Source organism: Thunnus thynnus, chromosome 19, assembly GCF_963924715.1.
Source record: "Thunnus thynnus chromosome 19, fThuThy2.1, whole genome shotgun sequence".
Classification (NCBI taxonomy): domain Eukaryota; kingdom Metazoa; phylum Chordata; class Actinopteri; order Scombriformes; family Scombridae; genus Thunnus; species Thunnus thynnus.
The window spans coordinates 10,466,475-10,488,583 of record NC_089535.1 but is presented as its reverse complement, the minus strand read 5'-3'; the positions used below and the strand labels follow the sequence as shown (position 1 = coordinate 10,488,583).

Here is a 22,109-nt window from a genome sequence, read left to right as displayed (position 1 = left end):
TCATCTGAAGACCTCATGACTTATAGCCTATAAAGCCTGAAGGCATGTGCTGTCTGTCTTTCTGATTGAGCTCCTCTGTGAAGAGAAAGCAACAGGAGGCGGGAGGGAGGGGAGGGGGGGGTCTCTCTGTTCTGTTGATGTAGAGGGTCTGGCATCCTAAGTGATAAAAGACAGCAAGAGAAACAGAAAAGATGGATGCTTTTTTCTTTTGGATTCGGGGAGAAAGTGAAGACAAAAAGACAATCAAGAACAATGACACTGCTCTCTGCCTGTGTCACTCTCTCTTCTCTTCTGCGTCCCTCCCACCTTTTTTGTCTTCTCTGCAAATTTGAAGAGTTTGAAGTAGTAATTAATAGGCGACCTCCTGCATGAGTCAGTGCTTTTTGAAAACACCGGAAGAGGCCACTCCACTTGAACCCCCCCACCCCCCCCCCCCCCCCTCGCCCACACTGCTACAGCGCCACTCAACGTGACTTTCCGAGTTCCATGTGAAGACCCTTACACCATAACTCCAGCCTGTAAAAACGCGTGACATTTTCACTCATGCATTTTGCATTTATACATAGCCAAGTTTAGCTCACAAAGGCTTTGCTTGGATGGAAATAATGAAGGCATTTAAAATGGAAAAAATGTGATTGACACACTAAACTGAAAGAAAATAAAGGAATTGCAGACAGAAGGCAGAAGAACACATGCTACAAAACAGGAGAGAGTACAAATGAAAGACTGGAGCCTGAGACAAAGACTACAGTGCTGCAATCAAGGATGATATTTTGCTGTCTATATGAGATCGTATGTTTCTTCTCATGCATGCCTGCCTTTTTAGAAAGGGAACCTTTGAGAGATGGATGATCTCTGGGCAAATGTGACCAGTGACATTTGCGAGTTCACAGTCGGCAGCTACACCAGACCTGCAGGCTGACCACTGGAAATCTAACAGGAAATATCAGTCACCTCCAACAACACTATCTACCGGGGACAGAAGACAGGTTCATTTGTGGGGAGAGAATAGAAAAAATGATAATAATTGTCTAAATTAGGAGCTGAAAATGTAGGCAGCTTTATCGAGGAGGAAACAGGGCTTGTTGACAGGACAGCTGGCGAAAGGTCATCTTTGAATGAAAGCACAGGCAGAATTTGTGATTTTCCTCGTCAAATAGACATGTCAAATATTACAAAACAGCACCACAGTCTCAGAGGCTTGCTGGTGCTCTAATCACATCTAAAATTACGTTTGATCATCGCTCTCCTGATGTCTATCTGGCAAAGCCTAAATTATGTACTGAATAAATATCAAATGTGAGTGCAGACCTATCTGCTCTAGATTGTTCAATCCAGTGCTCTTCAAAAACAACAGCAATGACAGTAAAAGGGACACATGTCCCGTTTAAAGTTATTTTTTGACTCTTTGTTTAGACTGTTTAAAGCAGGAGCTATCTAAATCCCTGCTGTAGCCCCCTTTTTGAATCTCAAGACAAAAACAAATAAAGAAGATCTCAGCAAAACAGAAGGATGCTACTGATCTTCTCATAAAGCTCAGCAGGGTACGGAGACGAAGGGAAAAGAGGAGAGTGTATAGATGAGGAAAAGTAGACGACAGAGGGGCTGGTGGAGGTGAAATCTCATTTTAAATTCTCATTGTGAATTAGGTCACAATATTCTTGTTGAAAAACAAGTTTTCATAGAGTTTCAAATACATTCTTACACACACACACACACACACACACACACACGCACAGCCTACTTCACAACTTCTCTTTAACAACCACAGAACCTCAGACACTTTTTCTTTTTCAGCACCATGGACAGCACCCCAAACACTACTGTATTTCTGGCTTCATTTCCTCTCCCGGGACTGACAGAATCTGAAGCACAAACACCATTTACACCCTGGCAGAGGTACAGAACACTTCAAACTGCACTTTTGTATGTTACTGTGTAATGCTAAGATTTCAGGGAATAGACAAGGTCAACACTCTGTGCACAATAACTGATGCAACTTTCTAATAAGTACAAGCCAAAAAAGATGGATCAAATGGGGTTGAATGCCAATTAGCATTATTTGTCAACTGTAAAAGACGTTCAGCAATCACTGCTTTGATAGGTGACTTTTAGATGACTAACAGAGGTTAGAACAGCTCAAATCACCGGTGAGATTGGTGAAAATAAAGCATTTTTTCATATACCAGAGGAAATAATCTGAAAAATCATGAAAAATATAGTAAATGTAGACAAACGGCATCAAAAAGAGGAACAGCAGCTGCTACTTGAAACAAGGCAGGATCAATATGAGACATATAAGCAGCTTGGTTGACAAATACTAAGAGACTTTGCATACAAATGTGTTCCTTCTTTTTTAGCAGAATTTACTTTAAGTCATTTTGAAGTTACAAATTCTTTTTCATAAAGTGTTTTGAAGCTAAAACTTACTCTGCTGATTCTTTACCCTTGTTTCATAATCATTTTGGTCTATGAAATACCAGAAAATAGTGAAAAAACACCCATGGTGATGTCTTCAGATGTCTTGATTTGTTGGATCAACAGTTCCAAACCCAAAGATTTTCAATATATTATCATATAATTCTAATAAAACCAGCAAATGTCAACATTTGTTAAGGTGGAGGTGATTATTTTTTAGTATTTTTGTTTTTAAAAAAAATCGCTGAAATGTTTAATTAATTGTCGAAATAGTTGCAGAATAATTTTCTGTTAACCAACAAACTAATTTTCTTGACTAATCATTTCAGCTTTAAAGTGTTTAATCTGATAGGCATGTCACAATTTAACTCTGTTTTAACTTTTAGCTATCACAAAAAACAACAACTTCTTAGTTCCCATGTTTCCATCTCAGACAATGCCAGGTAAACCTACTTTCTGTGAACTTCACTTCCTCTCTACATCCACGGATCTGCCTACCTGTCATCATTCTGGAAGCTCTGGTCCCCGAGCAGCAGGTCTCTGAAGCGGAAGCGGGGTGGCAGCGGAGGCACCTCACTCTCCTGCTGCTCCATCTTAAGGGTGGAGATGTCTAAAATAACCCCGCTGCTGTTGCTGTTGGTCTGGAGCGGCGCTGGAGAGGAGCTGGAGGAGGGAGAGGAGAAAAGTAAAGAGACAGGAAGGGGAAATGAAGGGAGAGAAGCAAAAAAAAGTGGAGGGAATTGGAAGAACAGGCAAAGTTTAAAAGGAGTAAGAAGCATAAGGGGAAGGAGAGGAAGCAAGGAAAGGAAAAATGGGATGGAGGAGTGCAGGTGGTGCATTGATACAAAAGATAAAGCAATGCACACAGAAAATGGGGAGTTAGAGAAAATAGAAACAACATACTGTGCCATTGTACCCCAGGCAAGAAAATTATCCGCTGCACACTGAGCTTTGGTGACTGCCCGTGTAATTAACCTCTTTACCTGTGCATCTGCAGCTTGTTCTGTAATAAGAGCTGTTCAAACAGCATCCTGACATCACAAAGAGGATGAAAAGCAGAACCAGCCAAACATATGTTCATCTAAAACACCATTCACGCTAACTGTTTTATTACCCTGGGGCAGATGCAGACATAAAATGCAGTTACTGTGGCTGTAAGAGTACATATGTGCCCATTCAAGCATATAACCTGCATAACAAGCAGAAAGCAGACGTTTCCATGCACTCTAGTGACAGTTAGATATGCTAATAGATGATAGTAGAGCGAACAAAGTAGAATTTGTGTTTCTTACAGTCCACAACTTGATTTTATGGTTTTAACTTTATTAGCTGAAGCATTACATTTGCTTTGGGTTTTTTTTTACTAATACTGCACATTCTTTGTTTCTCATAATAAATCTGTTCAAGGTGCCAGAAATAAAGAGTTTAGAGTGTACTTAAGAGTCAATGCACGCCACCTTTACCTTTCATTTTGGGTTGTGAAGGTCTCAGCACATGCCATCATTCAGTATGAGGCAGACATCAATAATCACATATATATAATCAATATAGCTCCAGGACTCAGATTGAAGGATAGCTTCACAGTTGTTTCAAGTCAGGTGTCCAAATGAACAATGACACACATTTTCCTTGTTGTAATCATTCCTCCTGTTCATACTGGCACGTTAAGAGATCCCTTCTTGATGGACTTGCAATGTAAGTGATGGGGGTCAAAATCCACAGCCCGTTTACTTGAAGCTAATCTGAAGCTTCAGTCGTCCAAATTAGTCAGATTCAATGTCTTTCTTTGTTACTGTCTTTTTAGTGCCAATTTCCTTCTTTATGTTATGATCCTGCAGCTGAGAAGGAAAGCACTGTCCGTCAAGACACAAAGAGGGAAATTTTTAATAAAAAGACTGTAAGACTCCACTTTATTTGACTAACTCAGATGCCCGAAGCCTCATATTATCGTCAGATAAACTTTCAAATACATTTTTGCTCAAAATGAGAACTGTGGATTTTGTCCTCCATCACTTACATTGACAGCAAATTTGGAGGGGATCTGCTAATGGTCAGTATGATCAGGAGGAATGATTACAGCAAGCAAATCCTGTTTTGATGTTCATGTAGGCACCTGACTGTTTGTGAATCTGTCCTTTAATTTTGATATCAAACCATAAAAACGACTGACTGACTGACTGTTCACGTGTTCCTCTGATGGTCTCATTTCCCGAGTTGGGAAGTTGTTCTTCCAACTTCAGAGTGTTTGTGAGCTTTTAAGTTGTAATGTGGAAACAGCATGGATGCTACAAAGAAGATGTGTATTTTGTCCCAGATATTTGTTGCTGCACCAGTACATTCCCTAAAACCATTAAAATATTGCTTTACCCGACTCGTTATCAGGGTTAATACTAATAAATAACTTTTCTAACTTATCAAAGTCACTCTACATGGACAGTTACAACCTAATACCATATTACAAATTACATGTGAGCAAAAAATTTCTATGCAATACGTGAATTACTAAAAAGTTTCTTGCCATTAACCAATTGTTTACTTTCATCCACCATGTTTCTGCATATATGACGTCAACTTTCAGCAAGTCATGAACCAAAATTTTCGCCGACTTTTCGCGTTGTTCCGACTTTAGGGGGCGAATTTTTCGTGGATGTATAAAGAGAACTGGATACAGCGTCGGAGGCAGGACCCCGTTCATTCCTATGAAAGTTCGTCGGCTGAGACGGCTAACTTCTGGTTTAGCCTTGAAGCTAACTTGAATAAGGATAAAACAATTCAATCGTGCAGCTCTTCTAGACTTTCAAAATGTTATCGGACCGAATGGATCAAATTCCGTCATTTCGTGGAGGTTATCCCCTGCCTTACAGACGTCTCTTTCACAATGTAAGTCTTTGAGAAGAAGTCTTTTTGGGCCAGTGTGCATCACGTGACGTTGTAATTACACAATTTGGCCACTATGTCAAACTTGCTTCAAAGACCGACACTGTTTCGTATCCAGTACTCTTTATATATCCATAAATTTTCCCAGTGAGGAATTCATTTTCCGATTATTCCGACACCACATGAATGCCACATGACTGAGTCACTGAGTGATGAAGTTACACCATTGGTCGCTGGCCCATTGTTGGAGTTTCCTTATTGGCCGTTGCTCTTTCAAAATGAATCGGCGCTACAGTTTTCTCTTACGTCCTTAGGGGGCGTTTACAGCGCTCCCACTCATTGACTCACTCCAAATTTATCACACTAAGCGCCCTGCAACCACGCCAGCAGATCGATGCCCTACCTCGGTCTGCAATTGGACTCCCACGCCATGATTGCACGACTGTCGGAGGAGCGCGTGGAGGCGTTGTTGCGGCTGACCCAGCGCGTGAGTTCCGCGGCCTCGTTGCCGGCAGGGAGCGTCATTTCGCTCCTGTAGATGATGTCTTCAGCTCACCCGGTGTGTGATACGCCTGCTTGGGGCTGCTGCACATGAGAAACCTCCAACGTTGGTTCACGCGCGGCTTCGGCTGCATCTGAGCCGGGACAAACAGCGCGAGCTCGCAGAGAGAAAACAGCTCTCCACGCGCCGGGAGGCATGAGGAAGAGCGCACAGTTAAATCACCTTAAATAACAATCACTCTGACAAAACACTCAATACAGAGTCTTAGAAAAACAAGAGACATCCGCAGATAGAAACAGATGAAAGAGCAGGAGGAGTTAACAGATAATTAGAATAGTTATAATTAGAATTAAAATAAGATCTCTTTCAAATCAAACAACTGCATTTATAACCTTTTTTTTGCCTCAAACGTAGCATAACCATGTCATGTGATGTGCTACTTCAGTACACTTTAACAGCATATATTACTGGGACCACTACAGAAAATTGCAGATGTGAACATATCCAGGAATTCACATTATAAACACAACCACTGTAACAAATTGGCCACAATTTCACACACTGACCACCCACGGTGCAGCCATATACTAGGTCTTGTTGTCTAAATGTCACTGTGCAGATGTTGAGTCATCTCTCTCAATTCATACCCTATATCCAACTGCAGCTTAAGTGCCTGAGCTTGAATAACACGCAGCGGGTAAATAAATACAGTATAGTGAGATTTGACCTGCAGGAGAATAAGTTGTGTGAAGATGAACTGATGTCGGTCACTTGAAGGAATGAGATGAATCAGAAACCCCAGAGTGGAATGAATGGCTTCATTTTGACCTTCATATTCTTACACTTTTCTCATAGCAGAGTACACTGCACATATCAGGAGTGTGCATAAGGATTTGATAACTTATCACCTCCCTGGTTAGAACAATGCATTACTGGATGAATCATTACTCATCGCAGGTAGACGTAAGAGAAGTACTGTATATAATGAGTCAAATTAAGTGATTTTAAAAGACCACCAGCTTTCAAAATCTTGGCGATGAAGCAGTTAAAGCACATCATTCACAAATAGTGAGTGTAAAAAAAAGCCCCAAACTTCTCCTTCTTTACTTCTCTCATCCATCTCTCTGCCTCTGCCCTCCATCACTGTCTGTTTACCACAGTCCTGCATTTAGCTTGTCAAACTTATCTCATAATAGATGAAGGGTACTTTATTTCCCATGTGGGTTTTTTATGAAAACATCCATCTAACAAAACCAAACAAATCCCTGTGGCAAAGAGCATCACTCAGATCTCACAAAAAAAACACATACTGGAGCTTACAGATCATTTCAGACATCCATGTGACGAACAGAGAATAAGATATTTGTCATTTAACATCACATCTGTGTGTCTTCTTTGGGACTTTAAATGCACATCTGTAACAGTAGTTTTTAACACATTTGTGTTCCAAAGAAGACACAGATGCATAGACCGGTCCATTGTACAATCCACTTCAACATTATTTAATGTGTTTATTATTAGTGCTTGTATTAAAACCATATTTAAAGTAGATAATATCCAGTCTGCAACAGTGAAAGCTGAGATAGAGATAGCAAGCCAATGAACAGCTGTACATACAGCAGTGGTGACAGGATGAGAGGACAATGATGGATGGATCTCTGCAAAAACAGACAGACAGAAAACTGATGAAGGTAAAATCAGCATCATTGAATGAGGAATATGCAGTTTTTAATATATATAAAGATAGTTGGCACTTTTCACAATACTTATTAAACAAATCTTTCAGCTACAAAGCACATCAGTGATTATTCCCATGATAACTTAGAGAAATCTGAAGTAACTTATTCATTACGTATGATAAGGATACCTATAAGTTTCCCCTCTTACTTGCTTCTTTCTGCTTTCTTTTGTTGCTTTTATTTCTCTTACTGTGGTTTGTGGTTGTTCACGGTCCCATCGTCGTGCACAAACGACTGATTCACGTAACATTCACTGCACATTTTGGCCGGAGATCCGGCGCTGCCGTCGGACTGGAGAGCTGCGGTGGTCGGCGTTGAGTCCCCCTTGATAAAGTCGTCTTCCTGGGTTAATTGCATCGGAGGGTGATCTTCTGCCAAAAGGAGTGGACTCCCGAAGAAAAAGACGTGCGCTTTAAGGAAAAAGTGATATCTCCCTGTATGCCCCCTTCACCTATTCAGGTGCATCTTGAAGATATGCAAGAGTTTTTTTTGTCAGCCTGCGCAGATAAGAGGCTGCTGAACTCTTTAAAAACACAAACTGGAAGATGCAAATGAAATAATTTGAGTGGCAGGAGGGGAAAAAAAATCAAGCTGACAATGTGTGAAAGGGGAAATTATTCTGAAGACGGGTCTTCAGCTGTGTGAATAAAACGATGTTGACAGCTTTCCTTCCTGAGGTAGCGCGTACACCTATAATGACATAACTGTTGCATTATCAACCAACTCTTGATGAGGAGAGAGTGATTAGCACCATCTGTTGGAGGCTCTGTATGCCTTCAGTCCTCCGGAATGAAAATCTGAATGGACACGTTGACATTTAGACAAAGACTGAAGACTTCCAAACACTTAACTCTTTTCAATCTGATATGCAAGTTGTAACCACATGATGAATACAGATACAAAAATCTGCTTTACAGGGTCATAATTTGTGACAGCAGCCATATTGTTATATTGTACAAATTGTTTCTTTGATTGTGGCCATTAATACATCAATATAATGCATTTTGTCATGGTAAACAACTCAATTGTCCACACTCATTACCTGCAGGTGTATGGAGCTTGAAAAAAAACATTAAAGCTGCAACGATTAGCCAATTAATTGATTAGTCAATCGACAGAAAATTACTTGAAAACCATTCTGATAATCAATTGATCATTTTGAGTCATGTTTTTGATCCCAGCTTCTCAAATGTGAATATTTTCATAATTCATTTTCATTCATTATTCAAATCCAGAACATCGTAAAGAAATATTTCAAAAGATTTAATTTCCTTAACAGGAATGTCCTCTCATGACGGATCTGTCTCATAAATGTCGTCAAAAGAATAATTTCCTCATTAAAAAGTCAACTCAACAAATTACAGACAACCAAAAGTCAAGATTCTTTCCGATTTTTTTTTTTTTTCTAAATCGAGGACTTCTTAGGTCACTGATATCACAGTTACATGATATGTGTGTATCAGGATGATAGGATGACTCATCTGTTAGATAAAATCTGAAAGTCACACATTTTCTTCTCCCAGTGTTGAGCTCCAGCAGCAGATCAGCCCACATTTCACACAGAGGAAACCCAGGAGGCGCTTCACACTCTCTGACAGACAGCAGAGGACGGCAGCATCATTTGGTTTAACAAGCCGATGTTGGGATAAGAGGTAAAAAAAAAAAAAAAAATACCAATACAGCTGTGTAAAAATACTCTATTACAAGTTTCCTGCCTGAAAAATCCTGCTTAAATAAAAGTACATAAGTATTAGCAGCTTGATGTAGTTAAAGTATTGCAGTAAAAGTAGTGGTTTGGTCCCTCTGACTGATATATTATTATATATGACATCATTAGATTATTAATACTGAAGCATCAGTGTGTAAGCAGCATGTTACTGTTGTAGCTGCTGGAGGTGGAGCTAGTTTGATCTACTTTATATACAGTTGGCTAGTTTAGTCCAGTGGTTCTCAACCTAGGGGTTGGGCCCCTCCCAAGGGTCACCAGATAAATCTGAGGGGTCGTGAGATGATTAATGGGAGAGGAAAGCAGAAAAAAACAAAATTCTGATACACAAATCTGTTTTCAGCTTTTAGACTTTTTGATTTTTGGTGAAATATTGGATCATTTCAACATTTATTGAAATGAAACCATGTGAGAAGTTTAGAGGAAGAAAATCACTATTCGTTGGAGCTGTTAATAATCATAGACATCTGAAATGTGACCCCGACTACACACTGCTTTTGTAAGACGACAAAAGCCAAAATGGTTGGAAACCACTGGTTTCATCTTTAACAATGTGTTGTATTTTAAAAGCTTGTTATATTAAACATTGTGTCAAATCTTCATCTGGACAGTAACTAACACTAAAACCCTCTGAAATGTAGTGGAGTGGAAGAATAAAGTAGCATCAAATGGAAATACAAAGTACAAGTACCTGAAAATTGTACTTAAGTACAGTACTTGAGCAAATGTACTTAGTTACTTTCCACCACTGGGTAATACTCACTGCTAGATACAAGATACAATCTTTACTCAAGGTTCATATTGGAATGTAATAATATCAGAAGAGATGATTGCAGCACATCCTGAGATTGAGCTGCACAAAAAAAACAGTTGAATATTTATTTCCAGACAACTGGACTTAATGTTTCGCATCATGAGGTGGCTTTCAATCAAAGTGTTATAATTTTATTACTCAGGTGCAGGCCACTGACAGTGACTGTTAGCGATGAAAATTATTAAGGATGTGAGAAGAAAGAGGAGCCAAATGACTTCCACAACACTCCCAGGAGAATGCCAGGAGAAGAAATTCAAATAAATTGTAAAGAGAAAGACTGACTGACGGTATGTTTTTTATTTCTTTGTTTATTTGATGACGCAAAGTGAAGAAAGTATGGAGGAGATGTGGGAGAGGTGATATGATTCACTGGGAAGATGGTGGCACGAGGTTGTCGAGGAGTTATGATGGATGTTTGGGATTGAGTCAGTCGTTTTGAAGTCTTTTTTACCGCTGGAATGATAAAAGTCACGTCTGTCAGATTATGAAGATTATGTGAGATTACTGGTGTTATACTGTGCACAGATGTGAGAGGAAGTTAAGCTTTGGCAGCAGTTTGGTTGCAAATTTAGTTGAAAATTTATATGTTCACAGATCCACATTGGGATCCATTTCAACACGTCACATTTATATCGGGCAGTATAAATGTATCCAATACTTTTATAATGTTAATATGAGTATAAATGAAAAATATCCGTCATTGATTGCAAATAACATGTGATTACCTTTGGAAATTCACATTAAAAATATTGTTACACTGTCATTTAAAATGTATATCATTAAAGATTTTAATTGAGCTCAATGAAGCACTTTGCTCACAAATAAAGCTGTGTATTCCTGCAGCGCTCAAAGATGCAAATGTGTGTGTGGTTGTTATGATGTGACAGGGAGGAAGAAATATCACTCACTGTCTACACCTTTTTATCGGTGCCTTACCAAGGGTTTCATCTAGCTTGTACAAAAGCTTAAAGTCCCCTGCCAATCAAAATGTGTTTTGGTTCTTGTTCCTTTGGTTTGAGCTTCACTGTGCAGAACGATGTACGTGCTAGAAGGATGTTTTCACATTCATCTGCTGAAGAGGAAATTTTTCTCTAGGTTTAAAGCATGTACTTACTAACATGATTGGTGACATCACAACTAGTTCGGAAGATAACCATGGTCCAGAAGTGTGATGTGGAAACTTGAAGCCTCTGGTGCACAAACACTGATAACGGACTGGATTTTGCAATGAGAGAAAGAGTCGTTTTCTGTTGTGGAAAAACCATATGAGATGCAAATTATTATTCCAAGCAGAGTATTTTTATATACCTTAAAACATATCTGAGAGGGGGTCTATGAACTATGCTTCATTTGGAAGTCAGACCTTTCCCCTGTGACTGTCTCCATCTGGTGTCTGAAAGCCACACGCTGCCTCCTCTGAGCTCGACCCCTCTGTTGAATATCAGCGCACAGCTTGCAACCTAAACATTGAAAATGCCAAAAGGAAATCTAAAGCAGTTAAATATCACATTCACACACACACACAAGTTTTTTTGGATAGGTTTTTCCTTTTCCTTTTTCAAACTCCTTATTCTTTTTAATTCTTTTCTTCTTTATTGCACTTACCTGCGTGTGATAAAAGATATGAAAGATGAGAAAATTTAAAATGTCATCCAACATTAGATTGATCCTCCATGAAGTGTCATTTCAGTATCACAGTTAAATGTGTAATAAAGGGAGTTAAAACTGTGGTAACATATAGTAGTAAATGCATTTAACTACATACAAATAATATTGATTTAGTATTAAGTATTAAATTCTTGAAGCTGGATTTTTAAGACTTTGTGTGACAGCTGATCCACTGATTGGCTCAGAGAGGCAGAGCTCAAAACTAGTCAGCACAGTAAATCTACTGTAGTTATTCTGACTTTATAAGAAGCATTACATGCCATTAATATAACAAATAAAAATCCCCCTTGACATTTCAAAATGCTGAATAAGACTAGGAAGCTTTTCAATTTCTAGCAGCTGCTCATGACCAAAGATGATACTGCTTTTCCATCAAGATTCAGGTCATTAATGGTTTGTCTGTTCAGAGAAATACTGGAAACTCCTTCGACCACCTCTGGAAAATTACTATAAAAAAAAGCCTCACATTGATAACGCTCCATATCAAAAGAGCCAGACGTACACAGAGAAACATGTTTTTTGTCCTCAACTGATACTTTAACTTCCAATGAACCACTCAGGTTCTATTTATTACAAAATATTCAGAAATGATCTGAAATAAGCACATGAGATTACTGTTTAAGTGGCACTTCAGAATAAATATTCCAATCAATCTAATTGCTGTGACTCTTGTGCAAAATATGTATACAAAAGGAAACAAACACATCCATGGTCAGACTGCATCCCCTTTAATAAAAAAAAACTTCATTATATTTAGTAAACAAAAATATTCTTGACACAAAAAAATTAAATCAACATCTGATGCATTTGGAGAACTGAAGGTCTTTTTATAGTTTGCATTTTTGGTCGAGTCCTGTTTGGTATGAAAGATACGAGATGGTGTGTGTTTCTGTATAATATATTGAGTGTAAAAATGTAAACACTCTTGAAGTATTAAGTGGCTCTTTAAATATTGCTTAAGTATGTGGTAAAGACACAATAACTAAACATGTGTTAACATATCACGTGGACGCTGTTTGTCATATGATGTGGAGATTTAGTCGTAAACACGGTTGTATCCTTCTTCTTTTAATGTTGATTCTTCTTGTGCAATGATGGCACTAAGTTAGATTTTTTTTGGTGTGGACTTTCAGCATCCATGATGCATCTTGTGGTTTATGTGTTGCAATAATTTTAAGTGGATTCCTAATTTTGATGTTCTACTACTAAAATACCCAAGAGAGGATTTTGTCCCTTTACTCTCTTAGATTTCACTATTTTACTTTTTCATTTTTATTTCATATTTGTAGCAAATAACTTATTACAAAAAAATGTAGTTTTATGTTTGGAAACTTTAACTGTGCATTACAAAACATTTATAAAATTTATTTTACAAACAATACTAGATTTACTCATGAAGTAAAATAAAGGAAAATGACTGATGATGATCAAATGTTTACTATTTATGTCCCATCAGAAAAGCCTGACAAATATATTTATGTGAGTAAAACCTAACAGAGGAACAACTGAGGGCTCAGGCATAACAAGTAATGGATAATAATGTAAGTAATAAATTTCTCAGTTGTTTTTAAATTGGTCCAAAATACTTAAACCATCAGTTATGAATTAAAATTTCTGGGTGCAGCTGAGATGATAAAGTCCTAAAACACTGCTGAAGATGGAAAAAGTGAGATTAGTGAACTGAGCTAGTTACCACCATGTCCTGATCTGTTAGAACTATTTATCAGAGAATTAGTTTATTATAGCAGAGTATAATATGTTAACCCACAGTTAGATTATTCAAGCGCTCCACCATTACTTAAGCATCAACTAAAGACCCATAAAATGTATCTGAGTTTGTTGGAATCAGTCTGCTCCTTCTGTGCTGACTGCAGCCACTGCTGAAACATAGTAAGGTCCTTCTCTCAGGTAGGTCTTCAGACGTACGTAATGCTGGCTGCCCAGTATCTCTGCTGCTGTTGATGAGCTCACAAGTGACCCCACCAGTTCAAACTTCGCATCTTTGGCCTCCTTGGTCTGACCCGCTGAACGATCCAAAATGAACTCCATGAAACCGGGAGTACTGATCATTAACTTCTGACCCCATGGCTGCGTGGCAATGGCCTGGAACACACACACACGCACACATAAATATCCACTGATGACAAATATTACCAGCCAATGTTGATGTTTAATCATGGCATTTGAAACAGCTCTGCACTCACAGTGAATATCCGCAGAGCCCCGCAATGCAGCTCAGGGAAAGGCTGAGTGCTGATGTTGTGAATCATGTCTATGGGGTGGTCGGACAAAAGGTGGAACCAGGACTCAGTCAGGGCCAACAGGTCTTCTGTCTGCTGCTCCGGCTGGAAGAAAACATGAGAAATTAAGAAATTTATCAAGTAAGGTCGGCCTTTTGTCTCTTGATGGCATTTAAAGAAACTATAAATGTGTAAACACACACACACCTGTAGAGTGAGCAGTTGTGATATGGCGTCCAGGCTGCGCACTCTGAGCTCTGTAGCTCCAGATCTGGCGAGATGGCTCATTCTTAACAACACCGCCTTGAATTTTTCTCCTGAGGACACACAGAAAAAGCACATAAGATCACAAGACAACAGCTAAAATTATAAGTGACATAATTAATTATAAGAGGAGCCATTGCTTCTTTGGGACTAACGTTTATGAGATAAAACAACAGAGGATAGGTTCACATTTTTCAAAGTCTGTCTTATATCAAAAAGCTCATATGTACATTAAAAGTTTTATTGGTCGCCTCAATCATTCCTCATATCCATACTGGTTATGAAGTGATTCCTTCCCAACATAAGGGATGAAGGACAAAATTACAGTCCTTGTTCCATGTGAAAATACCTTCTTAAGTTCAACTAAATCTAATCTGAGGCTTCAGCAGTCTAAGTTAGACAAATCAAGTGGATATCTTCCAAGAATTTGGTCTTTTTATGCACAATGTCCTCTTTGTGTTACTAACCCTCCAACACAGCCCAGCATGGAAACACTGTTTGGGGAAACTGAAAACAAACATTTGAAGATACTAGGGCTGCAACTAACAATTATTTAAATTACTGATTAATCTTCAGGGAGAAACGCCCATCACAATTTCCTAGAGTCCATGGTGATGTCATTAAATGTCTTATTTTGTCTAAGCAACAGTCCAAAATCCAAAGATATTCAATTTTCTGTGATGTAAGACGAGGAAAAGCAGCAAATTCTCTAATTTGAGAACGTGAAACCATCAGATTTTTGGCATTTATGCTTTAAAAAAAAAAGACCTAAACAATTAATTGATTATCAAAATAGCTGCCAATTAATTCTCTGTCAATCGAATAACCAATTAATCATTGCAGATTCAGACTGTTGAAGACTCTTACTAGCTTCAGCTGAATCCATGGAATCGAGTTAGAAAGGGATCTTTTCACAGCCTGTATAGAGAACCATCAAAAACTCTTTCACTGTACACATGGATATATCAGTATTGTATGAACCTGAACTTAATGCATCATTTAACGCAACTTTAGAGGAAAAATAAGAGAAGTGCTATTTCATCACACTATTTATCACAGGGCAGATTCCTTATGTTTACTCAAGCTCTTGCCCTGTGATGTTTATCACATCTGATAATCTCATGGAAACCCTACGAGTGCACGGCTACAAAGAGCAGAGGTTTCTGACTGTGTAACTTATTAAAACAACTGGTCAAATAATACAACCATAACAAGCTAACCAGTTTTCTGCAGGACCTGCTTCCCTTCCACGGTAGCCCCAAGTAAGCCCAAAGTGTCCAGGGCCACTCCGATCATCACAGGGTCCGGGTCCAGAGCCATCTCGAACACCTTGTTCTGAAAGACCGGGTAGGTTTCACAAACCTGCTGGGGGCTGTCCATAATGGCCAGGTTCCCAAAGAACTTCACCAAACCTGCAGGATTGATATTCACACCGTGAAGGGCAGAATAGTAAAGCATCGAATGATGTAATTAAAAGAATACTTTATCTAAAATTTAGTATGCTTTCAGCTGAGTTCAGCAGAAGGAATTAGGGAGGATTGTCAGTATTTTCTTGGATCTGTTTTCTAAAGTGACTCACCTGGAAGATAGAAGGAGGAAAAGGGGTCAGTTTCTGCTCCTCTAATCATGTTAGAGATCTTGTCCATTATACCCTGTTGGGCCAAGTACTGCCGGCCATGCAGACTGTGGGCTAGATTTGTCACCATCTCAGTAGCTGTTGCCCTGAACAACAAAAGATAAAAAAAAGACACAGAATTACAGCATGGCAGAACGGTAAAGTCACTGAGGGTTATACTGTGAAAGCAGGAGAGAGGGGTAGTGAGGCAAATTTTCAGGTAGTACATTATAATTTTCCACACACCATCTTAGTTCCTGTCTCCATATTCATATGATTAATATTATTACCTGATTAATACATCATCTCCTGTCAGTTCTCCAAGCAGCTGAGAAATGAGGCTGCTGTTGGCACAGTAACCGAGGGAAATGGGAGACACAGACGAGATTTCCACCACCAGCTGCGAGCAGAAAAGAAAAACAAGTCAGTCTACTTGTTTTATATTTATATACATGAGACATACACGTACTTTATGAGATATGTCAGAGAGCAAAAACAAAACCAATAGGAATGGATTAGAAATAAACCAAGTCTTTCCACCAGATAAGTTTGCTATTCTCATGGGAACAAATTAATTAAGATTAGTAACATTATGACATCATCTAATGAGTGATGTAGTCTTTGCATTCTACCAGCTGGCTACAGAAACTGCTAGATGACTGCAGGAGGATTTTATGAAGAAAAATGACCTTTAAAAAAGAAAAAAAAAGTTCAGGAGTCATTACAAGCTCAGCCAACATAAATTAAAACTTTAAATCCCACATTCTGGCAAACTGTCCGCTCATTTCAGCAAAAATAAATATCACTGACAAAACTGCGTGTCAGAAAAAGGTTGCTGCTGTCATATCATCAACCACAAAGTAACACAGCGTGACGCACATGTGAACGTACCTCATATATTCTGTATCTGATGATATCACTCGTGGCCATCACATCCTTCATAACTTTCAGCAGATCGCTCTGGAACAGTTTGTCTAAGCCAGGTTTGGAGTGACTCAGTTTGGATAAGGACTGAATGGCCTACAGAGCAGAACAGTTAATGCACACTCTAGAGATTTGTGATGCAATGAGGGAAAATGTCAGCGCTTCCGTCATTACCTGCTTTGCCACAGCCATCTTCTCTTCTCTGATGCAGTGGATCACTCCTCGAAGAATGTCCTGGTTGTTGAGGATTTCGGTGACAGCTTCCGGGTGCTCCACCATTCGACCAATCTGACAGAGAAAAACAAACCATATACGATATGGTTCACTTTTTTGGGAGACGATTTTCTGTGTGAGTGTGCATGAGTGTGAATGGCCTACCTGCGTCAAGGCCAGTATCTTAACAGTTTCTTCAGGATGGGTCAGACCCCCTTGCAGCTCTGCTCTGTAGTTCTGGCCCAGGTACACAGGGCTGAGAGCCATTAAGATGCGTTCAAGGATGTCAACACACAGCTCAATCTGCTCCCTGTGAATGCAGCTCATATTAGTAACTTAAAAACAGCCAAGAGGTATTGTTTTTGATTGTAAACCATTAGGGAAAGTCTGACTTACAGTATAAAGATACTGACTCTGTAAACAACGGCAATGAGGTCATGTGCCTACAGCTTTAGATTTGGGGTGTTTAAGTTACATCCATCTTGAGGTGAAAGTTATAGGGATTGTCAGTGACCTCCTGCATTGCCCAAAGCTTGAGGGGCTTCTATAGGTATAAACACCCTAAATATGAGTCAGCTCTTTAATTTTAAATCCAATACTCTGGAGAATATGGCTAAACAGCAGAAAATGTGTCACTGTGTGTCCAGACCTGCACTGCACTGCACTGTAGCCGCTTAGTTAGCTTTCACAGACCAAATGCAGCCTGTTTAGCTAACTAACTCACCCCACCGGTATGTTAGCCTACTGCTTTACAGTGACAATGATAACAGACACGGACACACACTGACTCAGCAGATAATAACACCGACTTTGCCAAAGACTGCGTTCAACCAACCTGTCATTGGTGTTTAAGAGAGCAAATATAACATCCAAACGCAGTCCGCTCACTGAGTCCCTCAACGCGCTGAGAGGGATCGATAACAGGGCCGTTTTTAAACTCTGCAGCTCTTCAACTGGGTCTTCAACACTGGAGATTTCCCCCAGTAAACTCTCAATGGAAGCGGCCATGTTTTCTAATGTTTGGGGAAACTACCGACATATGTGATACTGCTATCCGCCATTGACGGTCTCCACCTCCTGCCGTTATGCTAAAGTGAAGCCAGAATATTCCGTTTCCGGGAGTTGCTGTCTCGCTCGTGTGACGTCGTTTGGAGCCAGCGTCTGCGCAGTAGAATCGGAGGTTTGCGAGTGGCTGTCATAGCTGTCAATCATGACGTCACACACCTTTAGTTTTTAAACATCGTCAGATAACTAATTAAAAAACAAACGTATCAGAAAGATGAGCACTTGAACAAGCATCGGCGTGATAAGAACTAACTAAAATGACGGGAACTATCTTTGGGAAAAATTTATTTGACGTGTACTTTCTTTTTTTTTTTTTAGTTTGGCCCATGTCCCATCCACTAACACGGAGGGGGCTCCACTTTTGGGGAGCTGCGTGGATGTATTATAAGAGCTGTTATAAGAGCTCTTGTTATACATCCATAGGGAGCTGTCATGACGTCCATATTTATAAACAGTCCGCATATCGTCAAACGTGACTTCTTCCTATCATTATATATAATTTTATTTTATTTATTTATTTATTGAATGGGACAGTGTGCAGTTTGAAACATTTAAGATGCACTGCACCAGGGTTGGCTTGAAGCCAATTTGCATCTGTAGTCCACGACAAAAAAACATACAACAGAACAACAACAAACAGTAAAAACAAAAACAAAAAAAAACACCACACAGAACACACCATACAAAATACAAAGCTACACACAGCACATCACATACACCCACAATGTCAATTAGAAATAATATAAACTAAACTCAACTGTGTGACCATTGAGTCACACAGCTGGGTTTAGTAATTTAATTTGGTTTGGTAAACCCATAGGGTAAACCAAATTTAATTTGGTTTGCTAATTTACGCGGTTGACTGGAGTCAACTGGAGTTAACTGAAAACCCCTTTTCTCACTTTCTTTCTCTCAGGTGCAGAACCAGCAAATTTTCTTTTAAAAACCTATATTCATATTAATATTCAAATATGAATGAGTAACCTCCTATCCAATATTAATACCCACAGGAACATGAACACATTTTATCCATATAGATTTAGATATGCACATAAAGTGTATAAGCAAATGTGAAGAAAGTAAATGAAAAGTTAAAGTTTGAAATGTGTTTGCATAAGGTGATAAGTAAACTAACTTGTAAATAGTCTAATACAACTCCAGTGTGTAATATTGCACATATTTATACATCATACTTGTGTGCATGTGTGACTAAAATTGAGTTAAAACATGAAATCATAACAGTGGAATAATGATGCTTGACACAATCTTAGACCTGTGTTTTTGCAGCAAATTGTATCATTTGTGTCCCATTTTGCTCATAGATGCCTCTTGAGTCTCTTCAACACTGTAGGATAAAATACTATAAAACCTGCAAATTTAAGAGTTTGCTTTAGTCATTTGTATTTTCTGTATGCCCTTGTTGTAATATCCCACTATTCCTTCAGAAGACCTCATTAATGTTGCATGCATGATGCAGGACGCTCTCATCTTCATGAGGCATGTGACTCTGGGTTGGGGTGCAGGGTTACATGCTGCTAGAGTTTCATGAAAGCGGAAACCCTGTCTGTCAGCTAGTGTTGTTGTAGAACTGACAACAGCTTGAGGTCTTCTGATCCGAACAGCCAATACACACCAAGAAACAACAAGAAGGTGTCATGCAGGTACAGTGTTAACTTTTTAGTTTACGAGTTTTAGTTTGACCTTTATAGAAATTCATACTCTCTCTTTTTCTGTCTCATACCCCAGTTCTCTTTGTGCAAGCTGCGTACCCACCAGTGGTGTTTCCTCCTCTTCAACGTGCTGCTCTTCCATGCCCTGTTGTTTGGGGCTGACTTTGTTGAGGAGTACCTCCTGCAGCCTACACCTGGGATCTACACTGATGGCATGGTTGTTGATGTAAGGGAGAAAGCAAGGAAACTGGACCTGAGCAACGCAAGGGAGAACGTGTCACAGGCCTACCCCATCACTAACCCTGATGAGTGCAGAAACTCTGACCTCTTCCTGCTCACTCTAGTCTTCAGCTCACCAGCTAATATCACCCAAAGAAATGCAGTCAGGAGGACGTGGGCCAACCAAACACTCATCCAAGGTTTCCCGGTGCGGATACTGTTCTTCTTAGGATCAACTCAGACTTCCACTGCACAAGAGGCCCTCATGAGAGAGTCTGACCGCCATGGGGACATAGTCCAGGGTCATGCTGTGGCTGACTCATCCCTACGTGGCCCAACAGAGAGGACAGTGCTGGCACTCCGCTGGGTAATCACCTTCTGTCCCGTGGCACGCTTTGTTCTGCTGACCCAGGACTCTGTGTTTGTCAACCTCCCCGCCATCGGAGGCTACCTGCTCGGGCTACACAGGCACCCTGAGGACCTTTATCTAGGCAGAGTGATCCAGAGAGACTCCCCTGACAGGAACCCCTCCAGCCCCGGCTACCTGCCCCCAGCTCTCTACCCTGACAAGTACCTGCCTGAATACTGTGACGCAACAGCATATATTCTATCCCAGGATGTGGTCCGAAAAGTGTATGTGGCATCTGCGGCAATCCGTGCACCTGTACCAACTGATGTTTTTGTGGGCCTTTGTGCTCAGAAGGCTGGTGTGGCACCAACGCATAGTGCCAGGTTCTCAGGAGGGAAACACATCCGCTATAACGCCTGCTGCTATCGCTATCTGTTCAGCTCGGCAGGAATGAAGAGTCAGGAGCTGGAGACAGTGTGGGCAGATCTGGGGCAGAAGAGTGGAAGATGCTCACTGTTAAAGACCTACTATGGCCTGGTGACCTGCAAGGCCCTCACATACCTGGATAAACTGTCCTTCTTCAACTCCCAGGGCCAAGATTGATCCCGTGGTGAAGTGTGTGTGTGTGTGTGTGTGTGTGTGTGTGATTAGCTTGTGTGTGTTCATGTGAAAGAGAGTCTAAAAGGAAGTGGCGGTGGAATAAAAAAAGTGAGTAAATAGGTTTGTTGTCCATGCGCGTATGTTTGTCAGTACAGTTGATAGATAAATCTGTGTTAATCTCAGATAGGCTTCATATGACAATTTAGATAACTATAATAAGAGAAGGAAAAACTTAACCAGGAAAATTTTATATACATATATATATATATATATATATATATATATATATATATATATATATATATATATACATACACATACACTGTCAGACTGTCAGCCACAGCAGTATGGACAGATGACCAGAGAGAAAAATATGGAGGGAACTAAAGCTGAATGGACAGCAGAAATTTTGACTTGTCAAACATGGATGTAACTAATAACATTAACTAAAAATATTAACTGCTGCATAGCAGGAAAAAAAAAAGTTGTATTCAATTTTTTTACTCATGGATGGCTTGAAATGAAAAAGTAAATTTTCTAAAGTGTAAGATGATTGTAAGATTGTATGTCCTGGTTTTATGGTCATCAATATTCTGTTATAATTATTGTATCAGTTAAGAGTTAAGATATTTTGCATATAGTAATTTTGAAGAATGGATTGATTATGATGAATAAATTCATTGTATATAAGGGAAACCGAAGCGGCCTCTTCAAACAGCGAGAATGCCAAAAACATGAATAAAACATCATGTACCAGAGAAGAGTTTTGTGACATGTTTTAGTTTTGGGGGCAAAAAGAGAGCAAAACTAACTAAGGAGTAATTTACATAAAAATACTGTTTTGGCAGGGTTGAATTTTACAGATTCTTCTTGCTCCCACTTTTAAAAGCCCTGCACACCCGCACAGGAGTTTTCAGTTATTCTGGCTGATTTGACCACTGCTCAGGCTGACGTTAGGTGGAGATATAATGGGAATAGACCTTTTTTCCACAGAGGACATGTCATAGTTGGAAAAATACAGGTGTAAATGATCAAATTAATAATTGCTGAATTCCATTTAGCTGTTTCGGTTTCAGGGTCCTGATATTCATTAATGTTATTAGTAACACCTGTGCTTTCCCTGCAATGACGGCTGGACATTTTTTTGTGGGGAAACGCTTGTAATAGTAATAAATAATATTATATATAAACTCCATAATTCAATGT

General features: G+C 39.5%; 3 protein-coding genes across 6 annotated transcripts in view; 1 reads left to right on the top strand and 2 right to left on the bottom strand.

Moving 5' to 3' along the window:
• kcnt1a (potassium sodium-activated channel subfamily T member 1a) overlaps positions 1–7,981 on the bottom strand; it is a 36,188-nt gene extending 28,207 nt beyond the window's left edge. For 3 of the 4 annotated variants that reach the window (XM_067574082.1, XM_067574083.1, XM_067574084.1), the window contains exons 1-2: positions 5,699–5,984; positions 2,917–3,081 (exon numbers count right to left, since the gene is read on the bottom strand). In XM_067574082.1, the coding sequence (XP_067430183.1) occupies positions 2,917–3,081; positions 5,699–5,820 (287 nt within the window). In that variant the 5' untranslated portion in view covers positions 5,821–5,984. Of the gene's footprint in view, positions 1–2,916; positions 3,082–5,698; positions 5,985–7,726 lie in introns of those variants that run through there. The other variant, XM_067574085.1, reaches the window with a different exon arrangement.
• Positions 7,982–12,456: 4,475 nt separating this feature from the next.
• psmd5 (proteasome 26S subunit, non-ATPase 5) lies at positions 12,457–18,121 on the bottom strand. Its single transcript, XM_067574445.1, has 10 exons — positions 17,836–18,121; positions 17,166–17,310; positions 16,962–17,075; positions 16,755–16,883; positions 16,154–16,263; positions 15,828–15,970; positions 15,469–15,660; positions 14,192–14,301; positions 13,949–14,089; positions 12,457–13,847 (listed from the first exon to the last, which is right to left on the bottom strand). Exons 1-10 carry the CDS (start codon positions 18,006–18,008, stop codon positions 13,590–13,592), a joined length of 1,515 nt encoding a protein of 504 aa, XP_067430546.1. The 5' UTR covers positions 18,009–18,121; the 3' UTR covers positions 12,457–13,589.
• Positions 18,122–19,823: 1,702 nt separating this feature from the next.
• On the top strand, positions 19,824–20,956 carry LOC137171135 (beta-1,3-galactosyltransferase 9). The gene has a single exon (XM_067574904.1). It carries the CDS (start codon positions 19,950–19,952, stop codon positions 20,904–20,906), a length of 957 nt encoding a protein of 318 aa, XP_067431005.1. The 5' UTR covers positions 19,824–19,949; the 3' UTR covers positions 20,907–20,956.
• The last annotated feature ends 1,153 nt before the right edge of the window (positions 20,957–22,109 follow it).